This window comes from Apis florea, unplaced genomic scaffold (genome assembly GCF_048593485.1).
Source record: "Apis florea isolate Af1SG1 unplaced genomic scaffold, ASM4859348v1 contig_3078_pilon, whole genome shotgun sequence".
Classification (NCBI taxonomy): Eukaryota; Metazoa; Arthropoda; class Insecta; order Hymenoptera; family Apidae; genus Apis; species Apis florea.
In genome coordinates, this window is record NW_028256702.1 from 1,681,242 (window position 1) to 1,709,102 (window position 27,861).

At 22.4% G+C, this 27,861-nt stretch overlaps 2 protein-coding genes across 3 annotated transcripts in view; one reads left to right on the forward strand and one right to left on the reverse strand.

Moving 5' to 3' along the window:
- Nucleotides 1-1,924, reverse strand: part of cin (Molybdenum cofactor synthesis protein cinnamon) — a 46,437-nt gene extending 44,513 nt beyond the window's left edge. Inside the window, exon 1 of the mRNA XM_086908369.1 lies at nt 1,587-1,924. The gene's annotated coding sequence lies outside the window, so the exon portion shown is untranslated. The remainder of the gene's footprint in view (nt 1-1,586) is intronic.
- A 1,746-nt stretch (nt 1,925-3,670) lies between these two features.
- LOC100870240 (uncharacterized) lies at nt 3,671-27,702 on the forward strand. Of its 2 annotated transcripts, XM_086908373.1 has the most exons (20): nt 3,671-3,950; nt 7,211-7,516; nt 8,510-8,782; nt 9,246-9,393; nt 10,309-10,526; nt 11,942-12,097; nt 13,012-13,164; nt 13,242-13,379; nt 14,395-14,656; nt 14,995-15,206; nt 15,381-15,691; nt 16,253-16,836; nt 17,604-17,698; nt 19,809-20,146; nt 21,499-21,541; nt 21,725-21,932; nt 22,363-22,693; nt 23,593-23,845; nt 24,636-24,765; nt 26,007-27,702. In XM_086908373.1, the coding sequence occupies exons 1-20, from the start codon at nt 3,869-3,871 to the stop codon at nt 26,410-26,412; spliced, it is 4,647 nt and encodes a 1,548-aa protein (XP_086764499.1). In that variant the 5' UTR covers nt 3,671-3,868; the 3' UTR covers nt 26,413-27,702. The 2 variants fall into 2 exon arrangements, with proteins under 2 accessions (XP_086764499.1, XP_012346768.2); XM_012491314.3 differs by having other exon boundaries at nt 21,499-21,932.
- Nucleotides 27,703-27,861: the final 159 nt, after the last annotated feature.

The window sequence follows — 27,861 nt, forward strand, 5'->3', positions numbered from 1 at the left end:
TTTTTTTTTTGAGAACATTAGTTTTATATTATTTATAGAAAATATTATTTAGAAAAAACACTAGAAAAAATATTCTTTGCATAATTCAAATAATGTTTAAATGTTATATGTAATTACTATAAAGTTATTTTTAATAATTTAATAATTGATTTTATTATTTGGATAATCGACGTTTTTTGCTGCTCTAAGATATTTTAATTTTTCAATTTTAATTAAATATATTTTAATTAAATTTACTTAAGTTAGTTTAAATAATTTTTCTACAAGACTAGTAAGTTTCATTTTATTTTTTTTATACATTATGATATAAAAAATATTGTTGGAATTATAATTTTGCAAATAATTAATAATTTATTAAAATATTAAACTTTGTCATAATTCTTTGCCATATTTTTTTTAAATAACAATCAATTTGTCTATATAGATATGCCAGACAGATAATAGCAAGAAGCAGAGAAAGATAGATGCAAAAATGGATTGGAAAAATATAATGTTTTTTTCTGTTTGAAGCTTCATTTTCGAAATTTCAAATATAAAATGAATGAATTCATTGAATAGAGTAGATTATTATTAACGGATTATTTTACATGATGTATACGTGCAAAATAAATGAAAAATAAATATAAACGAATACAATTTTTATTACTTTATTATTTTATTTCTTATTTCATTTAAATTCTCATTTTTAGTAAAATCAAAATTGAGCATACAATAATATTAAAAAAATAAATCATCAAATTGATTTATTTAATTATTTAATGAATATCAAATTGATATATTTAATTATATACATATTTTCAAAATTTTTTTTAAAATTACTTTCTAAAATGAAAGAAAAATTATTATTACATATTTACTTTTTGCATATAAAATAACATTTTGATTATTTAATCTAAATAAGCATAAAATAAATAAAATAAATTCACTTCTACTTAACAAATTTTCAAACTTGATTTTCTTGAAAATGATGCTTCAGGCAAAAAAAAATTTTTGATGATGATATTTTGAATATAAAATCACTCTTCTTACTACTAATTCTAAATATCCTAGATACACAAAATTATCGATTCAAAATAATAAAATAATAATGATAATTGAATTTATTATAATTCTTTAATTTAACATTGATGATATTAAATTATTTCTTTAAAAGATTGTATCAAAATTTTAAACTAAAATCGAAATTTTAATTTTATAAAGAACAATAAAAAATAATATTATAATTTTTCATAACATTTAATCTGTATAATTTAATATATTCGATACATTGAAAAAAAGTTAATTTAATTAAAATAATTCATATTTATATATAATATATACATAAATTATTTTAATTAAAAAAAACTTTTTATATATGTATATATAAAATTTTGACAAAACACAATTAACAATAAATTATTTTTAAATTTAAATTTTTATATTTGTCATAATTTATTTTTCGATGAAAATATCATTTTTTCAAACAAAAAAAAAAAAAAAATAACGAAATAAGAAAATTAAAGATGGAAAAGAGGATTTTATCAAATGAACAAAATAATGCTTTCGAGAAACTTAATGGTTACAAATGATTAAAAGAAATTCTTTACCTTTCTCGTATTATATCATCGCGTTGTTTATTTCAACTTCTTGGCCTCTTTTATACTCGTACATATGTATATATAAGTAAGTAAGTAGATCATCCACATGTTGCTATCAAGAAGGACGCAAAAGAAGCACTTCAGGTTCGACGACGATGCGTAAGCATGCAGGCGGCCGACGTGGATGGCGAAATATTCGATTTTTTCACAACACAAGATACTGTGACCTGGTGTTACATGATCGCCATGGAGTTGCACGTGTCACGGTCATCGCAACCTCACTAACTCGGTGACGGTTCCCGGCCTACTGACTATTACTCCTGCTGCATGTTTTTTTTTCCTCTGCTACCGAGATCAACTGATATTTATCGAGAAAAAATAATGCTAATTTCTTTTGTTTCGATATTTTTTACTTTCTTATACGTATATAACTAATAATACATTAATATTAATTAGTATACTATTTGTTATGTTTTCATTAAAAATTTATTTTGAATATGTTTTTTAATGTTTTTTTTTATACAAAATGCTTGCATAATTCTTTTTTTTAAATTATCTTAACTGTTAAAAAATTATTATCACTTATTATATATAGTATGTTGATAAAAATTTACTATTTAGGAAAATTTAGCATATTGATCTATTGATTTTTATGCTTTAATCCAATGGATCTAAATTTATTAATATTTTTGAGATATTTTAAGTATTATATTAACATGTTATACACATATGTTATATTATATATATATATATATATATGTGACTTTGGAAAACAAACTTTACCAAACAAATTTAAAATGATAAAATTAAGAAGAAATAACTATTAGATATAATCCAATAAGTTCTTTTTTTAATTGCTAATATCTTATATTCACTTATTAATAAATATTAAATTTATTAAAAGATTTTAAAAACAATTTCAATTTTAATTAAAAATAATATAATTTTCTAAAAAATAATTGTTTATCAGATTTTGATTTTAAAATTGATATAAGATATAAATACATGAAATATTTGGAAGCATTCCGATTGTCGGTATAAGGGTAGTACGGAAATTCACAAGATCAACAAAGCGTCTACTGTCCACAGAATACCGGCAAAAAAAGGATCTTTTATGCTGACATCGAGCCAAGAACACATGCCGCGGAAGAAGTCACCAGTACTATGATCAACAGGCTCTCGAAATTCAAGGAGAGGGATTTTCTTTCAAAAAAAAAAAAGAAAAAAAAAAGAGACACATTAATGTAGTAATGATGAGACTAAAGTAATATTTACATACATTGTATTTAATGAAAATTTAAAATTGAATTTCTTAATTAACTTTTAGTAAAGTGTTGCAAATTGTTTAATTTAATAATTACAAATTTTAATTTCTTAGATACAATTGCTTTTTAATTTATTATTATAACTATTATTCATAATTAAATATCAGAAATAATAATATTGTATATTATTTAGTGATTTTAAGTAAAATTATATTATTTATTCTTGATCAAAATTAGATACTTCATATTATATATGATTAAATTATGTATTTAACAAGTGATAAAAAAAGAAAAAATATATTACAATCGTTATAGCATTATAATTCTGCTATCATGTTTGGTTGTTGTGTTAAGTTGACAATCTATAAAAGATATACAATCTAAAATACAACTACGCATGAATTGAAACTCATATAGAGATTGTTTCGAATATCGCTTTTGAATTCATATTTTTTTGCATTAATATTTGTTTATTAGATATTTTTTTCTATACATTTTAATACATAAAACTTAAATAATCCAAATTTTTTTTTAACAAATTTCAAACATATATCTTCTGATGTTGTAACATTGAATTATTCGCTATGAATAAAACAACTTAGATAATGATAAAATGATGAAGAAATAGATGAAACACGTGAAAAAGTCGGACATTGGGGTGAACATCCAAGCAAGTTTAAGATCAGTGCCATTACTGATGATGAGATTGCTCTAGTATCTATGCGCGCGCATACCAAAGAGAGAGGTAGTATATGGGGGAAGAGGAAATAAGCCATAAGGATAGAGAAGGACAATCCGAGAAATGAGATGCACATAGAAAGGTGCAGAGAAGAAAACCGTGGTACCGGCAAACTGAATGCTTTAATGCATGCTGAGCGTTTGATCAGAGCGCATCCGATAAAAGAGAAGCGATTTTTTGCTTTTATATCAATCAAACTGGCAACAATAAAGAGATAAAATTTAAGAGATAGATTAAAAGAAAAGATTGTGATACGATTAATTTCGACAAAAAGTTCAAGAGAGAAGATGACTCGATTCACGGATCTACGTATGATTTTCTTCTTACTTCTAACCATTCAATTGGAGGAATTTTCTCTTCGAAAGCAAGGTATTATTCGTATTAAAAATTCTATCGAATTTCTCATGTTGGTTATTGTTAGTTAGTGAGAAACGAATAAGTAAATTTTATTGTTTAAATTGTTTCTCATTCATAAGAATATAAATTGTAAATACGCATTGAGAGCTTCATTTCTTAGAATTGGTAATTGAAGTTAATACGTATAAAATAACGTTCGGTAGAGCTTTAAGACGTTTAGATGTTGTTTATCATTCAAAATAGCATTTAATTACTAAGTTAATGTTTGAAAAATGATACGGAAGTTAATATTATAGGAGAAATATGGAGTTCCGGGTTCGAGAATGAATAAAGTTAGTTTGCCCGTACTATTTCTAATCTATTAGATAAATAAAAAAAAAAGTATGCTTTTAACAATAATATGTAATTACTTACTTTGAATTTATCACTTTTATAAAAATTCTTTAAAATTATATATTATTTATTATAATTATATTATAATATTATTATATTATAATTTATTATAACATATTGTAAGTTATATTATTTTATAATATATTAGAAAATTATAAATATTCTATCTATAATAAAAGTAAGAAATAAATAGAGAGAGAAAAAAAAATAAATGAGAAGTAGTTTCTAATAAATTTTATTTATTCGATTATTAATTATATCTGTTTATAATAAATATTAATAATTAAATTTAAAGGCATTCTTTTTATAACAAACAAAATAATTTTATATTAAAATAATTTTATAGCTTTATAATATTTCAATATATATTTAACTTTTTATTATTATTTCGCGAAATTTCATTGTAAATGATTTTATCTATGTAAATAATTTTAAAAAAATTTTAGTTTTAAGATAAGTTTATTAGATAAAATGACCACAATGATTTAAAAAAAATAAATTCTTTTCTTGAATCAAATTTAAATTAATTTGATATGATTAAAATATATTTAATTAAAAAGGATAACAATTTTGTAATGAAATCATGAAATATATGTACAAACTACATAGATTCATTAGATTATGAAACAATTATCAATTGCTCAATGTGTAATCTTTAATTTATGGGGATTTCTATTTGAATACTATAACAATATTATCTTTTATAGAGTACATAATATATAAACATTTATATTCATTTTAAGCAAACATTATATAGCCTTTCTTATAAAAGACAAAAAATTCAATTTTACATTAATATATGAATATTATTAATTGATTAAGTTGATAAATTAAGGAATAAATGAATATGTAAATTATTTTATTTAGATTTTATAGTACAAATATTAATATTCATAATATATTCTAATTATATTAAACAATTAGTTACTTATATTATTATAAAAACAATGAAAGAATAATAACGAAAGAAAAATGCATAATAAATAATTTTAATTTATACATTATAGTTATTTATTCTTATTTTATTATAATGTAAAAATTTAATTCATGACTTATATGATTGAAATCATTTAAAAATAAAACAAAGTTAAATATTATGAATCAGAGATTTTTTTTAGATATCTTGTACCTATTTGCGTTATATTCATTTTACATCTATTATCTTATTATTCTATCTAATTGTTTAAAATTTATTTTTAAAATTTTTAAAATTTTCAATTCAAAATTAAATTTATTGTATGAATGAAATATATGGATGATCAATTATTTTAAAGAATGAAAAATTTTAAATAAAATATAGATATATTTATATTATATAAAAAAATTTAATAATAATTTAATGAGGATTATAAAAAAAGATATGAAAATAGAATATGATGAAAATTCATTATATGAAACAAGTTTTGAGCGAAAACGAAATAGTAAAGATTGTTAAGAAACATTTATCTATATAATTTTTCTTCTTATCGCTGCACTTATTGCAGCGACAGGTAAAATCTTACATTGGACTTAAATTGTATCTAAAGTTCGTGAAAATAATATGCAAATAAGAGATAACTCCACGATGTTTAAATTTATTATCAAATATAACTATTTTTTCTGTCTCTATATCATTTCATAGTTCTAAGAATTATTTGTGATCAATTGAAAACAATAAAAGAAAAACAATTTACAAAAAATTGAAAAATAATTTAAATCTTATATAAATTTTATTCTATACGATAAATGTATTTTTAGAATTGACATTTAAAAGAAAAGAATTGAATTTTAAAAAATTGAATTAACAAAATTAGAATTTTATTATTTTGAAAGGTTATTTATTATAATTATAAATTTTGGAGCAAAATAGAGACATTTTATTAAAAGTGATGAAAACATGAAAGCTTTTTTCGAAATTGGAAATTATTGTCTGGCGTGTAAAATTATTATCAATCATCAATTTTATAATAATCGAAAATATAGATAGTGATGAAATAATTAAGATTCGTAAGAAATATATAAAAATAGCAATTAAAAAAATATCGTAGAAAGAAAAAAGAAAAGAATGATAAAAGTTAAGTTATTTAATTTTTGTGATCTAAAAGCTAGATTATTTTTAACACAAAATGGCCAATTTAACATTATCGTCAATTTGATAATTTTCTTTATGAATTAGAAATAATTTAAATAATTAAACTTTTATTTCTTTTCGTCATTTTTTTTTTTTTTTAATAATCATTTATAGCAAATTCATTGACGCCATCTTTTTTAATCGATATCAATTTTTCTGAATGAATTGTACTCATTTCATTTACTTTGTTATTAGAAAATATAATGAAATTTCTACATTTATATATTCTTTATTAATCTTAAAGAATGGACGAATATCGAATTAAAATCAATTTTTTAAATAAAAATTAACAAAATTAATAAAATATAAAAGAATAATACTAGAATGAGGCTTAAATAAATTTTAAACAGATATTGAAAGAGTGAATCGTGATAGAAAGTGAATTATGCGGAATAAATTTTTGATATTAAAATATTAGATTTTTGGAAAAATATCAAAGCATTTTATTGTTAAAAAAGAATAACGAATGTTAAATTTAATAAATATAGAGGCATATGAATACATAAAAATTATTCTACAAACACATACTACGATTTCTAATTCTTATTGAAACTACAATTCTTATTTGAAAAGAAACTAATCTTAATTTCTTTCTTCGTCAATTTAACTGTGTCAGTGATAATTAGATAAGATAATAAAATATAATGAAATAAAATAGCAAAAATTGAATCTACTGGTAAATCTATTGATAATTTTTTCCCTAATAATAATATATCATAGTTTCTATTTTAATAGTTATACCATATAATAGGTATACTTCATTTCATAGGAATTTTGTTCAGTGAAGCCAGAATGGAAGAGCAATTTGAAAAATGTTGCGGACTTGGTACTTCATGGGCTTTGGAAGGGCTCAGGTGTGAAAAGTTCTCAGGTCCAGTGTCTGGAGTGCCGACAGTCGAACAAGGACTTTGCTTAGAGGCTGTGGACATCTGTTGCGTGAGAGCGTATCACGAACAACAATGCAAGAAAGGGAAATTGGACGCACATGCTGGTTTAGCGTGTGTTTCCGGCAGTAAAAGTAAACGTTTGGGACCTGGTGATTATCATCGTGACTGTTGCGAAGCGTGTAAATTAGGTAAATTTGCATATTCGTATAATTTTTCCAAACATTCTGTTTCTTTTTATTTCATTTCCAATATTTTTTTCCTTATTCCCTAATTCAAGTCATACACACACAAAAGGAAAGGATAAAATTGAAGAAAAAAATCTGCTCAAAAATATAATTATTAAATATTAAATATAAAAATGTTTTTTAAATGAGATGTTTATAAAATTTTTAGTTTTTTAATCATTTTTATCTATTCAGATTATTAAATAGATTTTAATGCAAGAATTAAATTTTTATGAACATGAATAAAAATTATATTTATAAACGTTATACTTTGGTTATTCCGTCTTTTTATATTCATAGATTTTTTAACATTCAAATTTCGCATAAATACCCTCAATCTATAAATTTTATTGGTATTAAGATTAATAGTTATTTTTTCACATGTTGAAGATATATCATGTAATTGCAAATTAATTTTAATGCTTCAAATAACTCTTTCATATTTTAACAAATGAAAATAAAGATGACGATATTTTTTTTTCATTCCTTTTTGTCTAAATGAGTTGTTTATTTTTTTTAATAAAATAATTCCTTTTTTTAATAATTTAATTCTTATTAATTAATGTTTATTTTATAAGAAGAAAATACATAGTGCTGATTTAGAAAAATAATAATATAACTACAAAATTAAAAATTTTTATAATTTTCAATTATAATTGTAGTATTAATATTATATTTGTTTTAAAACAAGTTAATAACATTTTAATTATAATATTATAATAATAAGTAATATCTATTTTTGAATAATACAATTTAAAAGTAACTAATAAATAATTGCTTTAATTAAATAATTGCCTAATTGTTTGTATTTAATTATATATTTAATTAAATTTGATAAAAGAAAAATTAGTTTTCTTCATCTTTTGAAAATAAACTTGTTTGCAGTTGTGTAATTGTTCTTTCGAATTATTATATATAATTAATTATTTTAGTAATTTTTAAATTCTATTAAAAAAGGAATTTTAACTGGATCTATGGGACAAGGATGTGCTTTTAAGAAATTTACCTTTGGCAATCCATGGGATCCTGCTTTTTTGGAATGTTGTTACGAAGCATCACCAAGTACAACAACAACTTTTACTACAAATCTTACAAATGCAACATCCTCCAGTGAGACTACTAATAGTGAATCAACTTCAATGTCATCACTTTCTTCTTCTTCTTCTTCATTGTCCACTCAAACTACATTAGCTTCATCAACATCCTTTTCTCCATCGATACCTACACCTCGTAAGTAACAATATTAAATTTCTATTAAGATAAAATTTTAAAAATTGCATCAATATTGTTGAGTAGTTTAGAAAAATAAAAAATTAATTTTAAAAATATTAAATTTTAATATTTTTAGTCACGATTTAATTTTAAATTGTAATTTATTTATAAATGTTTACTTGTAATTTATAATTTGTAAAAATTATTAAAAAATTATCTCGTTTTTCGATTCCTGTAATAAATTGATATAATTATATTGTTATATAGCAATTTAAAATAAAACTGATTTAAGCAGTTTTAAATAAATATTTATAATACAAGCTAAATTGAACAAAAAAATATTTTTTTATATAAAAATATAGGAATTCTTAAATTTTAAATAAATTATCTTATTATAATTAATATTAAAATTTAAAATTGTTAATTAACTACTAATACTAATATACCTACTTAATAATAATTTAAAAATATTAATTTCTAGCTTTAGATGACATCTGCCAACTTATGAAAGGATTATTATGTTCTGATATTTGTGTTCCTACACCAGGATCTTATTATTGCAAATGTCGCGAAGGTTTTACTTTATTAGAAGATGGGAAAACTTGTAGACAAGATCTACCAACTGATAGGTATAGAAGTTTTATAAAATAAAAAATATGTTCGAAAAAATTTGGAAATTTTTGCCATAAATTGTTCATTTCAAAGTTTAACGAAATTTATGACGAAACTTTTCTAAAAGGAATCCTTTTTTAAATATAAAAAATCGTTAGAAGTTATTTCCAACTTGTATATTAAATATTAGATATTTTATCTTTTTTTAAAACGCATTTTAATAATGTTAATGATAACGTTGTTAATTATTTTTTCTTTGCCAGATTAATAATTAACTGATCTCTTTCTTTTCTTATTTTTAAGAAACTTCTTTAAAAAAAACATAAATAAGATACAAAAAAATTAAATAATCGTCAAATTGCAATAAGAAAAAAAAAAAATAAAATAAATCGAAATCGATTTAAAAATGTATTTACAAATAAAAAATAACTCTTCCAATAGTGTATACTTATAGAAAGAATTTTGAGAATTTTGAAAGAGATTTATTGTAAATTTTATTATGCTTTATAATAAATAATTTATTTAATAAAAATTTTCGAATTTTTTGAATATTTTATATTTACATATCACATTCTTCAATTTTTTTAAAATCTTTTTAAAACCGATACTTTCTATAAATATTTTAAAATTGTTACATATTCTAATTTAATAAATAATATAAATTTATAATATAAGAATTTATTAATTTTTTTTATTATATTTTTAATATTTTATGAATTGTCTTTTATCAAAACAAAAGTTTCAAAACAAATTCCATTATATCTATTAAACTATATTTGTGCAAAGTCAAATTTTTTTTCACTTTTGCATTATTGATCTTCTCTTCATAAAAAAATAACATTAATTTAAGATGACATATTTTTCTATTATAAATATTATCATTATATATCTTAATAAAGGAATATTTAATTGTATAATTTTAATTGATACAGATGTAAATCTAGTAATCCGTGTGAACAACGTTGTACGGATAATGGAGTTGCGGTTACATGCAGTTGCAATCCTGGTTATATATTAGCGGATGATAAACATTCTTGTTTACCTAAACCATCGGAAGCTAAAACTACTACTATTCCGGAGGATAATAATGATTTTTCACTTCTTTGTCCGGCTGGTTATCGTTACAATGCTACTAATCAAGTTTGCGATGGTAAGTAAGAAAAAAATACTAAAAATATCAAATTTTCACTAATTATCAATAAAAATTAATTTCGTCAGACGTAATTAGCAATATATAATATTTATATGAAATATGAATTAATTTATATACAAAAGGATAATAAAAAAGGGGGTTTATAACTTTTAAAATGAGTATTAATCAATTATATAAAAATTAATAAAAAAATTAATATTTTTAAAGAATAAAATAAAATAAAACAATTTTTAATAAGTAAAAATAAATAATTTTTTGAAATTGCTTTAATAATAAATTGGTAGGAGATTGGCAACAGAGAGGATAGTTCGGTGTCAGAACTTTGTCCGTCTTTTTTATCATTTTGTTATTTAAATTAGACAATAAACTAAAATTGCTGCACGTGTATTTCTATTATCAGATCGTAATCTATAATTTATTAATGGAATGAATGAATTTATACGATCAATATAGTTTCTCAACATTCTTATGAACAATATTATTCAATAATATTATTAATAACATATTGAATGAAATATCTAAAACAAACTACTTTTGCATTATTAATATCTCAATTGTTATTAGTGGTACGAAAAATGTGTTAGACACAAATGTGTTAGAACTTGATGTTAAAAAAATATATAATTTCATATAAATAATTCCTTTAATTTAATGTAAATAAATGAATATAGAGTTCATATGAAAGATCACTTTTATTTTTTTTAAATGGAATGGATATGATCTTTTTTTTACCAACTAATATTTTAAAACGTGTACAATGATTCGAGATCGTTCAAAAACATCAAAATCAAAGGGAAAATAATATACTTTATATGAGCGATAATTAATTCTTAATATTATCATTTAAAAAATTTTTAAATTGATCTTCATATGATCTTTACACATCCATATATCAAAAATTTACATTAAATTATGCCATTGAATACCATGATGCAAGTGATATCATAATTAACAACCAAAAGGTAGCATCTATTTTAAGTGTCTCATCCTGTATATTGATTGTTTGTACGTACGAATAATAAGAATCTTGAAATATTGATATACATGACTAACATATGCATATATGTATATGTATTGATTGTTTGAAACTCCTTGAAGAATGATCAAACGTCAATATCAAGATTCTTTGTCTGGTATGGTATTAATTTGAATTAATCGATTTTTGACCGATTGAATTAATGATAATTTGAATGATTCTTATTTGAATTGCTTATTTTGTTCATTTTCAATATGTTTTACCATTACAAAATTTTCATTGCTTTCACAAGTTTCAAGCTCGTCTTCAAGCCTATTTTATGTTTGCTTAATGATATGAGCTTTATTTTCAAACATCTTTTTTTGAGATTTTGCATTGCATTTTTTGCTTATGTCTATGGTTATTTTTGTTCGCATCATGTATTACTACCGCTTAGACGTGAACGAGTGTATAGAAAGAAGAATGTGTCCTGGTTATTGTGAGAATACCATAGGATCTTACATATGCACATCAAAAAATAGACTCAAAATTGATCCTTATGAAGATTGTCCACCTGGATACCAATGGGAGTCTACCACTGGCCTTTGCTCAGGTATATAATTTAATAATCTACTGATTTTTTTAAATTTCCAATAATTTATTTTATAATTTCTGTTTTCGTTGAAAAAAAATTTTTAATATATATTTAATTTATTTGATTCTTTTTGTTGTTTGGAGAAACTATTGAAACTATTTCTATTATGTTGTAATTGAATCTGTTACATAATAAAATAATATATTTTTTATAAATTTAATAAACTCATATATACAGAAATATTAATGATTAAAATTTTTAGGTAAAAAGAAATATGTAAAAAATATAAGAATTTTTTTTTCTATGTAATTGTTAATTCTAATTTTGGATTATTACTGTTAATATCTTTTATTGACATCAATATATTATTATTTTAAAGTTTTGTGTATATAATGAATTGTTTTCATTTGTTATCAAAAAATTAATAATAAAAAATATTCTATTTCAAAGAATCATAAAGATATTTTTTTAAATTGAAAAATTTACTTATAAAAATGTAGAGTAATTAATGCAATGAGAAATACTGATTTTTTTTTTTATGTAAATAAATCATAAATATTTTATATTTTTCTTGGAGAGAGAATTATGATGATGCAAATTTCAAGTTAAATTTATAATAAGTGAAATTATATCTATAATAGTTACAAAATATTTAATAATACATCATATTATTATAGCATATAATCTCTAATATTGATTAATTATAAATTTAATAATAGTTATTAAATTAATAAGATTATAAATAAATCAAAATATAATTAAATTAATTATTTTCATTATTTAAGTTACAATAAAAATTATTATTATTATTTGTTATCATGTTAATTTATTATATGATATGATTAAAAAAGAGAATATTTTATATGAAAAGACATAAATTAATATGTATAAATATATAATAATAGAATTAAAATTTTCTATAATATTTTCAGATATTGATGAGTGTCTAATATTACCTAAACCATGTCGTGGAATCAAAAATGTTTGCGTTAACACACAAGGTAGTTTTAGTTGTTTAGAAATAAAAGGTATAAAATCATGTCCTGCTGGATTTAAATTCAATAACTTTTCACAGCAATGCGAAGGTATTTAAAATACAAATTTAGAATTTCTCTATACTGAAAAAAGAAATATTAATTTAAACTTTTATTTCTTTTTCCAGATGTCGATGAATGCGCAGAAAAAATTCATAGTTGTCTAGAAGACACGGAGAAATGTCGTAATACCGAAGGTGCTTATGAGTGTGATATAAAATGTGACAAAGGGTTTATGTATAATGTTAATTTAGGCATCTGTATAGGTAATTATTCTCTGATATTAAATTAATAATTTATTATAATTTAATTGAATGCTTTATCTATTTAACGTTACATGATAATATATAACTATTTATTATATTAACAATAAATTTTTTCTTCGATACATCAACTCTTTTTATAGATATATGCATGTGAACAATTTTTTTCATATCTTAACGAATTAATGGAATGGTTGGAAATAATTTAGTTCAAATGTTAATATCTGAATCTTGTTGAACCAGCATGTATTTTATCTGCATGTGAGTAATAATTTTTTTTTAATTATTTTTTTTTTTATAATTTTTTCATCATCTCTATATAGTTTTAAATAGTTTTATTAAATTTTCTATTTGAATCAATATATCTTTAACTCTTTCGTTCCTATTCATTTAAATCGTATTTTTGATCCTCTGTGGAATTTTGACATTTTTATAATTTTCTTGATAATATATTACTAATTATTAATTGTCTTTATTAATAAATTATAATTATAAATAATATCCTGATGGATAATTATTTATTTATTTAAACAAATATATATGATTGTAAAATACAATACAACGATAGAAATTTCATCTTTTAATTTCAATATAAACTAAGTATTTTTTTTATTAAAGAAATTTTCAAATTATATAATATATTTTTTCCCATCTTATTGAAAATAATTTTAATAAATATTTATCGAATATGTCATTATAACTTTTCATTTTTATTTTTAATTTACAATTGAAAATATAGCTTGTTTGATTTTATTTGCAAAAGCATATGAAAAATAAAATGTTAATAAAACGTTACATTCCAGTTTTAAAATTAATATATAAGTTTTAAAATGTATAATATTATATATTAAATTTCTAAGAAAGAAAGAGAGAGAGAGAGGGAGAGAGAGAGAGAGAGAATAGAAGAGAATAGAAAAAATAGAAAAATACAGAATAGGAAATAATCTGATCGAAAGAGTTAAAATTAAATAAATATTCATGTGTATACATACATTACACATGTATATTATATTTGTAGATATGGATGAATGCCTTGGGTCCAATAATCCTTGTCTTGATCCGAATACCACTTGTAAAAATGTACTGGGTGGTTACGAATGCTTATCTTTAAATCGTTCTATTGTTCCAATTGACGAACAAACGGAACCATCAATTTGTTCTGCGGGATATAAACCTATGAATGATTCTAACGATGCATGTATCGATGTGGATGAGTGTAAAGAACAACTGCATTCGTGTGAAATAAACGAACAATGTGTAAATGACATAGGTAGTTATAGGTACGTTCTCTAAAAGATTGTTTTTGATATTTTAATAATTGATTCTTAGGATTCCAGAAATCTATATAAAATATTAAACGAGATTGAGAAAATTTTCATGAATTTTTCTTCTAAAATTTTAGTAATTTAAATTTAAAATTGCATTATTGAAAAATTTTTATATTTTTTTAATATTAAAATAATTTTAAAAGAAAATTAAATTTAGAAGAAGAAAAAAAACTTTACAAAAACAAATTATTTGTAAAATATTTAATTGTGAGGAAGTTGATCTGTTTTGGGATCTTAAGGATTAATAATATCAATGATCGATACATTTTCATTATATTTCATTTAATTAGATGTGAACCATTAAATCATGAAGTTACCAACTTAAATGGAAAGGATAAAGATCATCATAGTTATTTATATGAACATAATGGACATAAATCACATATACAACGATATGACGTTACTGGGCACAAATCACAAATTTCTGTTTCTCCAGCCCTTAATCAAACGATGATTTGTAACGAAGGATTCATTTTTGATCAACATACATTAAATTGCATTGGTACAAAATCATTAAAATCTTATAAATACTTATCTTTTTATAAATTATATATATATATTTTTTTTAATCTCACTATTTTTTTTCTTTTATATGAATTTAATTAGTTAATTTAGTTAGAATTTATCTAATTCCACAATAATTCGATTATTTATTATGAAATTTCTCTTTTGACAGATATTGATGAATGTAGCAATGGTTTAGCAAATTGTAAAATTGATGAAAAATGTGTAAATTTCAATGGTGGATATAGATGTTCTTCCATATGCCCACCTGGTTTTCAATATAATAATACTTATTACTCGAGCAGAAACGAACCGTCTTGTCGAGATATAAACGAGTGCGCACTTGGATTACATTCTTGTAACGTATCAACTCATTATTGTGTCAATACGAACGGTTCGTATTCCTGTAAAGAATTTGCGACAACGATAAGTTCACCAAGAATTAGCAAACAATTAAATAGTAAAAAGGATTATATAATGCAGGTATTGATCTAAAATATGATAAATACATTGTATAATTTTATTTTTTTATGAAAAAAGGAAAATTTATTTCCATATAAAATTTAAATACATTATTTATATTTAAATTTCTAAATTTTATTTCTTACTCTTTGTATTTAAATTTTCTAAATAATTTTTCTAATAAAAAAATTAACTATTGAAGTTATTATTCTCAAAACATGCACAATTTATAAGATAGATTGAAGAATAATATATTTTGAATTTGCAAAAATATTTGGACATGTTATAAATTTATGTTATTAATTTTAAAAATTATTAATTAACTTTTGCTCATAATATTCTTTCATAAGAGAAAATCTGAAAAATATAGTTTTATTATATATACATTACCACTATAATAAATATCAAATATGTACACCTATATGTATACTATATTTTAATATATTTATTTTTGTTATTTTATACAAAATCATATTTATTCTAGAAAATAGAATACAAGAATAGAATATAAAACATAAGAACAAATATTATTCCAATATTCATAATTTTGGAAGCAACTGCATGTGTAATTTCTTCTTTTAGAATACCAATCATTATTTATTCTTGGAGCCATGTAAAAAAGGATATAGCAGAGATACGAAGAGTGGAGAATGCGTGGATATCGATGAGTGTGCATCGATTAGAGCCTGTCAAGAGCATGAAGTGTGTCATAACGTGCCAGGTGATTTTGAGTGTACACCACTTTGCACCACTGGCTGGTACTTTAATACAGTAACAAAAGGTTGCCAAGATGTCGACGAATGTCTTTTAGGCAGACATGATTGTCCAGAAAGTACTCATAAATGCGTTAACACAAATGGTTCTTTTTTCTGCGAATTGATACCGCCTTGCAGCAGCGGTTACAAACGATCTTTCCTCAATAATAGTTGCGTGGATATCGATGAGTGCGAGGAAAACTTGCATTCTTGTCGATTAGAATTGCATCAATATTGTGTTAATAGAAATGGCACTTTCGAATGTTTAACCAGATTACCTTCTTGTCCAGCCGGTTATGAATATTCTTTAGCTACTAGAAGATGCGAGGATATTGATGAATGTATTACTGATCAATACACATGTGATCCTAGACTTTCTGAAAAATGTATCAATCTACCTGGGACTTACAGGTATATATTATTAAAGGTTATTGAATATTGTCATTAAATATTGAAATTTTGCATTTTATATTATATTATAATTTATTGGCTACTTTTTACATGAAATAAAAATAAAAAGAATAAATAATTATTTCAAATAAAATAAAAAGTAAATTTATTTGAAAAAATATTTGCAAATAAATTTTGAATTTTTAATTGAAAAATATATTATTATCAAATAATTTGTTTATCATTAATTTAGATAATAATGAAAAATAAAAAATCACAAATAAAATTTTTTGTACACAATAAATATAATGCTAAAGTCAAAAAGTTAAAAAAAAAAATGATTTTAAAAAATAGAATTTTATGTAGAAAAAATATTTCACTGCAAAAAAATTCTTATATTTTTTATGAAATCTTAATGAAATTAAATAAAAGATATTTATATAAATATTAAATAAAACAATTTATCTTTCAAATATATATTTTAAATATATTTTTTAATACAGTTTAAAATTCTGTTAAATTTTTTTTAGATATATATATATATATATATAATATTTTTTTAAGTACTTAAAATGTTTTTTGCTATAGAATACTTTCTTTAAATATATACTAACTTTCTTAAAATTTTAAATTTACGACATGAAATTCCTATTTTTATATATTATTATATCGGAATTTTCTTATTTTTATGCAATTAAAAAATATTGTTTACACACAATTTGAATATAAAATAATATTAAAAGAAAATATAATTAATACATTTTTCTCATGTTTTATTATGTTTGAAGATGTGAAAGACCCACATCGATTAGACAACATCAACGTCAAAAACCTGCTTGTCCTTCCGGTTATAGATATCATCCTCGACTAAAAAAGTGCACAGGTATATTTTAATTATTTTATATTAAATTATATTAAATTATATTAAATTTTAAAATTATATTCAATTGTATCGGTGTAATACAATTTATTATAAGAAATTACAATAAATACATTTACATTACAAATAAATTTATATTTATATTTCAATTTGCAGAAACGAAAAATTGATAAAATTACATTAATGAAATTTTGTATTAATTTACAACTTTTTTCAGGATGGAATTAAAAAGTTTTGAGTCAAGCATATAAAATTTAATATTTTGAAAAATGTTTTTGAATAAATATTTTAAAATTGCACGTGTGCACGCTTATTGCATGTGAAGCATTGTTTGTATGTATTTATTTTGAGTTTATTTATCGTTAATAAGCATATTTTGTTGTTGTCCGTTTTACGTATGCAAATGTTGTATCATATTGCAATACAAATATCTTAATTTCATTTAATAGAATCAACCAACATCATAATTGCCAATTTTTGGTATGAATATTATTATTGTTAACAAATATTAATAATAAATTTGAACAACAAACATAAGATATATTCCTCGATTGAAATATATAGTATGAATTATAATTATTATTGGTTTTTTATTTTTTATTATTATTATTATCTAATTATCAAGTATATAGGTAATTGCTACTTGCAATTTTTATTACAAAATTTATTATTATTAAATCATCTTTATTATTAAAAGTACATTTACATTGTTCATGTAAAAATAATATTATAATTGTTAATATAATTGTCGATTAATTTTTTATTCATTGATTTTATGATTTTAATGAATTTGAAATATGTTAGTTAATAATATCATTTTGAGCAACTTTTTCTTTAAATAATAATATATTTCAAATTCATTAATAACAAAAGAAAATTAATCGGCAAATTCTGATTTGTTTAATATAAAAATAATTATTGTTTTGATAATTATTCAGAAAATGAAAAATCGTCCATTTCTTATTAACTTATGTATTTAATGATTTATTTTGATTTATATGATTATGTTCTATAATTTCAAATAAATTATCTATTTCTAAAATAAATACGAAAAATAAAAGATCAAAATGATTTCTCTTAAGTTTTCTTTAAAAAAAATCAATTCGTTTTAATTCGTTTTTATTTTCTCGTATACTTTTACAAGATGTTTATAAAAATATAAACATATTTGGAGAATTGTTTTTAGATAAATTAAAACGAACACAAAAGTTTATATGAAAAATGTCGATTACAACTTATTTTTTAAATTATAAATAATTTTTAGAAATATTTGATCTGTTTGCAAAATTATATTGTAAAATTGCTTATCTCGCTTATCAGATTTATCAATTAAGAAGAATATATATAACTTTGTGCATACAGGTTACGTAAAAAAGTATTAAATTTCAATAGAATTCGCTTATATATCTAAAATTATTTATCTTCTTAATAGAGAATCTAGCTTGGCAAGTGATAATCATGATCATAATAATCATGTAAAATATTATCAACCTGACTGAACTATTTCATTTTGTCTCTGTATGTGCAAATACATGTAGTGCAAAAATAATTCAAATTGCATAATTCAAAATATAAATTCCAATCGATATTTTTATATATCAATTTTTGTATATATTTTGATGTCTAGAATTATAATTATCTATTTTTATATTATATTTTTATATATATCTATATATATATAAATTTTTATTTTTTTAAATTCTCAAGACATTTTCGAAGTTTCATTTTGATCAATCTCTTGTTTTTGTCAATATTTTAAACAAAATTTTAGAAATTATCTGAAATTTAAGATCATAGAAATTTATAATATATAAATCATATAAATCAAATAATAAATCATTAAAATAACAGTCATTTTTTAAATAAATATCAATTATTATTTGGATTAAATTCAAAGTATTAGAAATTACTAGAAATTATTAGAAATCAATTTATCTTTTTAGAAATATTTTATTTAAGATTATTATATACACAGAATTTATATTAAGGTGTTACTTTTTAAAATAAATATATACTGTTGCTTAAATCAGGCTCAATATATTATCGTGTAAATATTGAAAATTATAAATCTCCTTTATACTACTCATTAGAAATAAATTATCATCTTCAACAGATATCGACGAATGCGCGGAGGGTTTGGACTCTTGTGAAGGTGAGATCTGTTATAATCAGCCGGGTGGTTATAGCTGTGCGAAACTTCCAAAACCAAGAACTAGGAAGCCACCCACGACAGCCTTACCACTACCAAAGAATAAGAAGTGTATCCCTGGAACGAAATTGGTTAACAATCGCTGCGTCGACATCGATGAATGCCGTGAAATAGAGGATGCATGCAGTAGTAACGAGGAGTGCATCAACACTGTAGGAAGCTACACGTGCGAGTGCAAAGTTGGTTTTCAACGTGAGAATTTGACTCAAGCCTGCGTGGATATTAACGAGTGCCAAACACAGGTATGATCTTCCAACAATGATATAATAATGATATCAGATAGTAGAATCTTTATAAAAGATGTGTAAAATTTTCTTTAAATTATAGTTCTTGTAATGTTTAGAATTATATTCTCTAAAGGTAAGTGTTCAAAACTGCTAAATAAAAATTGCCAATTCCTCTCGAAAGTATTTAAAAGGATACAGCATTGAGAGTGACTGTTCGAGGATATTACTCAATTGATTTTATTCTTAAATAGATATAATTATAAGATTTGAATAATGGTTGAAACAAGCATGATGTAGCTTATAATGTGGAATAAGATGAAAATGAGAAAAATAGTATAAATCTATTTCCAGTGATTCTAACTTTTATGGGAAGAAACTCTCAAAGGCACATATCTTAATTGAAAAACTTATTTGAAAACTTATTTGTAAAGTTGATTTCATTTCATTCACCATGAAAATCAAATCGAAATATAAATTTACCTTCGATTAAATTATTTTCCACGTGTCTGGAAACGATATAATTGAATCAATTCGATTCTAAAGAAAAAGATAAAATTTTTAATTATGCAGGTTTCATCTTATTAAAATTTTCGAATAAGATATATTATTGCTACTTTTAAAACTGGAGGGTAATTAATCTTGTTTTCTTATATATTTGTTTTATACATATTGCTGTTAATTATCATCACGTAATATGGTGTAACGATTTATAATTTTATGTTATTGTTTATATAAAATATATATCAAAATAAAGAAGAATTGAGTCTTGACACGAAAAAAATATCAATTTTTTTTAATAAAAATTAATTTAATATCTTTTATCCAAACTAGTTTAGTTGAATTTATTGGATCTTGAATATTTATTGGATTTCTAAATATAATAAACAAAAAAATAATATAGCAACAAAATACCATTAAATGACTTATGAATTTTTCTTTCTTTAAATTTTTATAATTGTAAAAATATTAATTCTTCCATAATATTTTAGAATTTATTAAATTTATCTTATTCAAAAACTTCATTAAGATGAAAACTTGATATGATAACTCGATAATTTTTACTAAATTTTTATCTGAATTTGACTCGTTTAAATTTTATTCAAAAAAAAAAATTCTTTTCGCTTACAAAAATTCTTCTCAAGTTAAACATCTTAATCTTTCGATAATTTTTTTTATCAAAATTTGACAATCACTGTGTTTCATTGTTTGTCATTTAAAAAGAAAAAAAAAAATATTCAACATTTGACCGAACAGTAAAATTTTATTTCTCTTTTATTAATCTTTATAAGACAAAAAAAAAAATAATTATTTTCAATTGCCACTATTCGTTTGAAATCGCATTTAAAATGTACTTCATCTTGTTATAGACAGATAGCTGTACGCAAGGACAGAGATGCGACAATACCATAGGTAGCTACACTTGTACTCGTTATCTATCGTGTGGCACAGGATACACTCTAAATGCCGCCACCGAGATTTGCGAAGACGACGACGAGTGTCTCCTTGGAACACACGATTGCGGAAAGGGTTATCACTGCAGGAACACGCTTGGCTCTTATCGATGCGATCGTAACCCACGTGTATTGGTTTTAGACTCTCGATTCGATATCGCGACAACCACAACCGCTAAATCGACATCAGTTGCGCCTACTACTTCGTTAACATCACAGGAACAGATTAACTGTCAACGTGGATTTGAAGCTGTTCCTGGGGACAAGTGCGCGGATATAGACGAATGTGAAAAAAATCCTAATATTTGTGGCAGAACGATGAGGTGTTTGAACACTCTTGGATCTTATAGGTATGCTGTTTGATAAATATAAATTTTATAGATATATTTTATGGTTTTGAAATAATTTTTTGAAATTAATTTATCGGAGAAGTTTGGTTTTCAAATTAATGTATGGAATGTATTAAAATATATAATTAATAATTCGTTATTTATTATTTTTTTAAAAAGAAAAAATTATTTTAAAAATACATTATTAAATATAAAAATATTTACAATTATTTTAACAAGAGATCAATGTGTTGATTTACTTAATGTCGATAAGATTGATACTTTTCTAATCAATATTATATTATACAACGATTTTTAATTATTTCATTTGCCCGTTCAATTACAATTAATCTCTACAACATTATTTATAGATAATAAATATTAAATATTCTTATAATCAGATAAGAGAAAATTCAAAATCAATTTCTAAATTTTACAATTCATGTTTCAGATGCGTGTCTAAAGTATTGTGCAGTAGCGGATATACTTTGGATCCAGTATCAGGAAGATATTGTATCGATATAGATGAGTGTGCGAATGGTACTCACGAATGCACCGCCGATCAAACTTGCATGAATAGAATAGGTGGTTATGTTTGCTCGTGTCCATCTGGGCACGTCGTTGGACCGAATAAAGATTGCATCGATATCGATGAATGTAGCCTTTATGGAAACATATGCGGATCAAACAGTCAATGCGAGAATACCGTTGGTTCTTTCAAATGTAACTGCGCAAATGGTTTTGAACATGTTAGTAGTAGTTTCGCTGGTAATACTTGTCAGGTGAGTTGTACATTTTTACATTTTAATTCCTCCATTTGAAAAATTGAATCTTTCTGATTATTAATCTTTTAGTGCAAGAAATATTCAAAAATATAGTCAAAGATGTATTACACAGGTGTATTCACTACGTGAGTCAATTAATACGTAAACTTACTTGGACCCAATCTCTCAATTCGTCGAATAAATTTTAATGTAATTTTTTAAGTACATTTTTCACTTCGCCATATGTATCAAAACGATTTTCAATCGTATTTCTTCATTCGAAAAAGTATATAAATTATATGTAGTTATACATCTAAAGGATCATGAATGATAATTTTTTTTATAAGCATTCTTTCACTCAGATCTTCCATATAGTATAAAAAAATTAAAAAAGTCTATCTTGGAAGTATTTTAATTGAAAATATTACGTATTGAGGAAAAATTTAATGATTATTGAAAGTCGGACATAAATTTATTTAAATTTGAATTAATCGAAAATTGAAAAGTTCTTGTTATAGGTAATTATAAATTCTCAATAGTTTGAATTTATGAGGTTTATATTGATAAAAAAGATATTTTTCATTATATATATTTCATACAATATATAAGAATCACGAAATGATATCTAAGTACCCAAATTATTTGGAAAAAGCTGTGAATCCAAATATCCATAATTTTATTTATTTATATAATATATACAATGACTTTATTTTTAAAAATTTTATATTAACATTTGGATTGTAGTACCACTACTATTCTTATAATATAATTTAGTTATATATTTTAGTTATATAAATATATTTATTTAGTTATATATTTAATAAGTTAGTTATATATTTTAACTCGGATAATATTTTTAAACAAAGAAATTATTTTGTTTATTATTTTCTTATTTTGATTTTTTTATTTTATTTCAGGATATCGACGAGTGTGCACGAACACCTGGTTTGTGCCAACATACGTGTTTCAACACATGGGGGAGTTACAAATGTATCTGTAAATCTGGATTCAGATTGAATCCCGACAATCGTTCTTGTACAGATATCGACGAATGTACAGAGTTTAAAGATAACAACTTATGCGTAGGGATTTGTGAAAATACACCAGGCAGTTATGCTTGCAAATGTCCAGATGGTTACAAGCTTGGGCATAATGGCCGTACTTGTGAAGGTATACTTTTTACATTTATTGATTAATTATACATATTATGCAAAAGATATAATTACAATGATAATAATAAACAAATAAATTGTTGTGCAAAAAGATGTAGATATGTGGATCAAAAAAATAAATTTTCAAATTACCAATATAATTTTAATATGAGAAATGTTACATATATTGGATATATTTAATTAAAAAATTTTAAATACGTCATATGCAAGAATTTTTTCTTGGCTATTGAATATTCAAATAAAACGGGTATCATATTCTCAGTATTTTATCAACGCGTCGTATATCTTCATTATCTCGCAATTACCTATTATATTTTGTACTTGACCTAATCATTAAAAAATTGAGATCATTAAAATTTAAATTGTTTGTCCTTGACTTCCTTAGAATCTCTTCACAACTAGTAACAATTAGAATGTAAATATTTATGTACAATAAATTTGTAGAAATATATGTTATATATCTAAAACTATATGTTAAAAGTAAATAAAAATATATCAATATTACACATACACAATATATATGGGTATAATTCTATAATGTTAAAATATTATTTAATATTTAATATAAATAATATTAATAAAAAATATATTTGTATCTTTCTAATCATATAACAAACTTATATCTAGATTTCATTTTCCAATTTTTATTTTATATATGCTATATATATATGTGTGTATATAGACATAAATATAAATTTTGTGCATTAAATATTCGCATTCTAATTAGAATATATTGCAATTATTATTATTTTCTTTTAAATAATTGATCGTTTCAATCTTTTTTCAAGATATCGATGAATGTCAAGCTGGACATATCTGCAGAGAAGCAGATGAAATTTGTCACAACGTCAGAGGTAGTTATCGTTGCAATAAAATAAAATGTCCCAACGGATACCATCGTGATCATGAAAGAAAAAAGTAAGTATCTATCTATCTTTTTGGAGACTTAATTTATAATAAGAAATATTATCCTTGAAAATAACTTGCATAACTTAAAATAATTTGCATTCGTAAAATAAAATAAGAAACACATTCTTGAAGTAAAATTAATAAAAATATATACAAAAATATATATATATATATATACACACAAAATATTAATATATTCATCAATTAATATTTTTGAAAAATCGATTCTTAGATAGAGCTTAAAAAAACAAAAATCGATATACAAAAATATTTATCGAGGCTTATTTATTAAGTTAGCAAGCAATTTATGCTTGCGTTAGATGAAGAGAAACGAAAATACGATAAAATTTTTTATTCTATCTTCGTTACACTTTATTTAAAAAACTTAAATTGTTTTTAACTTATAATTATATATTCGAGACTGATTAAAAATCATCAGACTAAAAATCGAAGAGAATTTCTAATGGTGGATATTGATTTTTTATAAGTATAAAAAACAATTTTAAAATGACGAAAAATGCAAAATAAAATCCAAAATGATTATACACATTGATAACAACACTTATATTAAAATGCGTAAACAAAAGAAAAGCTGATTACATCGAGAATTTTCTTTCATTTTTTATACTTTTTAAAAAAATTTAAATTCAATTCCCATAGAATAAGAAATTTCTATAATGGATATACTATCGTTACTCAAATGTGTTGATAAATAATAAAAAGCTTTTTAGAATTGATTTTCAAAAGATGAATATAATAACACAAATATATAAATATAATAATATACTTATTTATCAGAATATTTAATTAGAATATTTTATAAACAATATTTATAAAAATACTAGTATATTTGAATATATTATAGTATCGCTCAAACAAATTTTTGCTACTTGAACGCTATTAATATAATATTATTTAAAAAAATAAAGTAAATCTTAGACGACCAAATTAATTAATGATTAAAATTTAAATATATCGAATTTTACAAATTAATAAATTATCCAGACATCGATGATTCACGAAAAATTTATCGATTGTGAAAATCAACTATTTTTTGTTCTTTATTTTAAAAATCGTTCATTTCCGTGAAAAACGATCATGATTTTCATGGTTTTAGCAAACATCAGAAAATTCTCGAAACGATAAATTTGAGCTTAAAAATCTTGAACGATACTATAGTATAATCAGAAATTAAATCAATTAATTATTGCATAAACTAATTATGTTATAATAAATTATTGAAATTTTAGCCGATGCGTGAGATCATGGCCATGTCGTATCAACGATCATGCTTGCATTAGACAACCATCGCATTACTCATATAATTTCATCACTCTTGTAAGCATGTTACCTGTCATGCCAACCAGACCGGAAGAACTATTTAAAATGAAAGGATATCACCTGCCAGGCTCTGCGATACAATTCAGTATGGCGTTCTTGGAAGCACGTGCGCCACCTGGAATACAACGCGCCACAGAATCGTGTTTCGCATTGAAAAAGCCTGAACCGACACAAGCTGTTTTGGTATTGACACAAAGTATTCAAGGCCCTCAAGAAATCGAGCTCGATTTAAACATGGAGGTTTATCATAATACACATTTCGCCGGAAGCGCAATAGCGAAAATTTTGATTTTTGTTTCTCAATACGAATTTTAATGGATTCTTATGAAATACGAATGGAGAAATATTTAAAGAAATATTTGAATTGATATTTGTTCTTTGTATTAAATTCTTAATATAATTTTAACGAATTTGCAAGCATTTTATTTTAATTATTTTGTAAAGTAATCTTTTGTTGTTTATTCACATTTCAAATTTAATTAAGTTGTTGCGAAAAAAAAAAAATAAATAAACGAGAGAATTGAGTTTTTGATAAAAATTTCAATATTTCTATAGCTTTATTCACAATGATATTAATCAAAGTATCTTCATTACGACTGGATGATCATGATTCTGGAAAAGAATCTTTAATTGATCTTTTGTCAATAATATCTTATTTTCAATATTCGTATTATATTCTTCAATTTTTGTTTACAATAATAGGTTATCTATTTTTTTAATGTTAGTTTTTCGAAAAATACGTATATGTAATAATAATATTGTATTTGGTTAATTTCAAATAATTATAAATATTATTTAATTACTAAATTACTAAATTCGAAACATTTAATTACTAATTTCTAAATGATTTTATATTGCAAAATCAAATATTTCATAATTAAAAAAAATAATTATGTAATATAGTAGAACATTATTGGAACTAATTGGAATAAATTCGTTCAGATAAACAATACTTCGGATCATTGGTCAAGAAGAACGAAATTTATTAATATGTTATGGTATAATTAAAAATTAAAATTTTCAAATATACGTGTTTACTTTTATTAATGTATTGTAAAAAAATAAATTAATCGTTTTTATATATCGTTCCAGGATATGTGTTCCAGAATGCAAATGTATTCTAAATTAATGTATTCTAAATATTCACTCTCTATTCAGATAATCATTTATTTGATAATTAACTGTTTCACTGTAAAATATAACTAAATATTCTGATCCATATTTAAGAAATATATTTACGATTTTATTATATCATTTAAATGAAATTTAATATGATTAATAAGATTTTATGAGTTTCTTTAAAACTATATCTGTAAACCATCACGCTACAATTATATTATTTTTTTTTTTCTTATTTTATCGCATCTATTTCTATTAACAATTTATCATACTTAAAATCTTTTAAGTAGTATTTTCCCACGTTTAATGTACAAAGAGAAGTGTTAGGAGTAGCTGTAAAAAAGTAAAACGAATCATAACGAATGGGGCAATAATTTTACTTTATATTTTGGGTAAATAAGTCGATAATTATATGTACATAGAATATATTTGAGTTTGTACACGTGAGAAGATGAAATAAAATCACATAAATCGTTTTAAATTAAATTTTCATTTATCTTGTAAATGTGTACCTTATCAAAATCGTAGTTCTATAACACGCTTCAATAACGAAACGTTTGATTTCGTTGTATCTAACAATAAATCTATTGCTGACAATCATAATTTATGTACATATTACAGCACTTTTTAAGAAAAATCTATCGT

Bases quoted from the DNA above. Each gene is read 5' to 3' on its own strand.
- LOC100870240 (XM_012491314.3), top strand. From the start codon at position 3,869: ATGACTCGATTCACGGATCTACGTATGATTTTCTTCTTACTTCTAACC. The intron at 14,657-14,994 runs GTACGTTCTCTA...TCATTTAATTAG, and splicing joins AATGACATAGGTAGTTATAG to ATGTGAACCATTAAATCATG. The intron at 23,846-24,635 runs GTATACTTTTTA...TCTTTTTTCAAG, and splicing joins TAATGGCCGTACTTGTGAAG to ATATCGATGAATGTCAAGCT.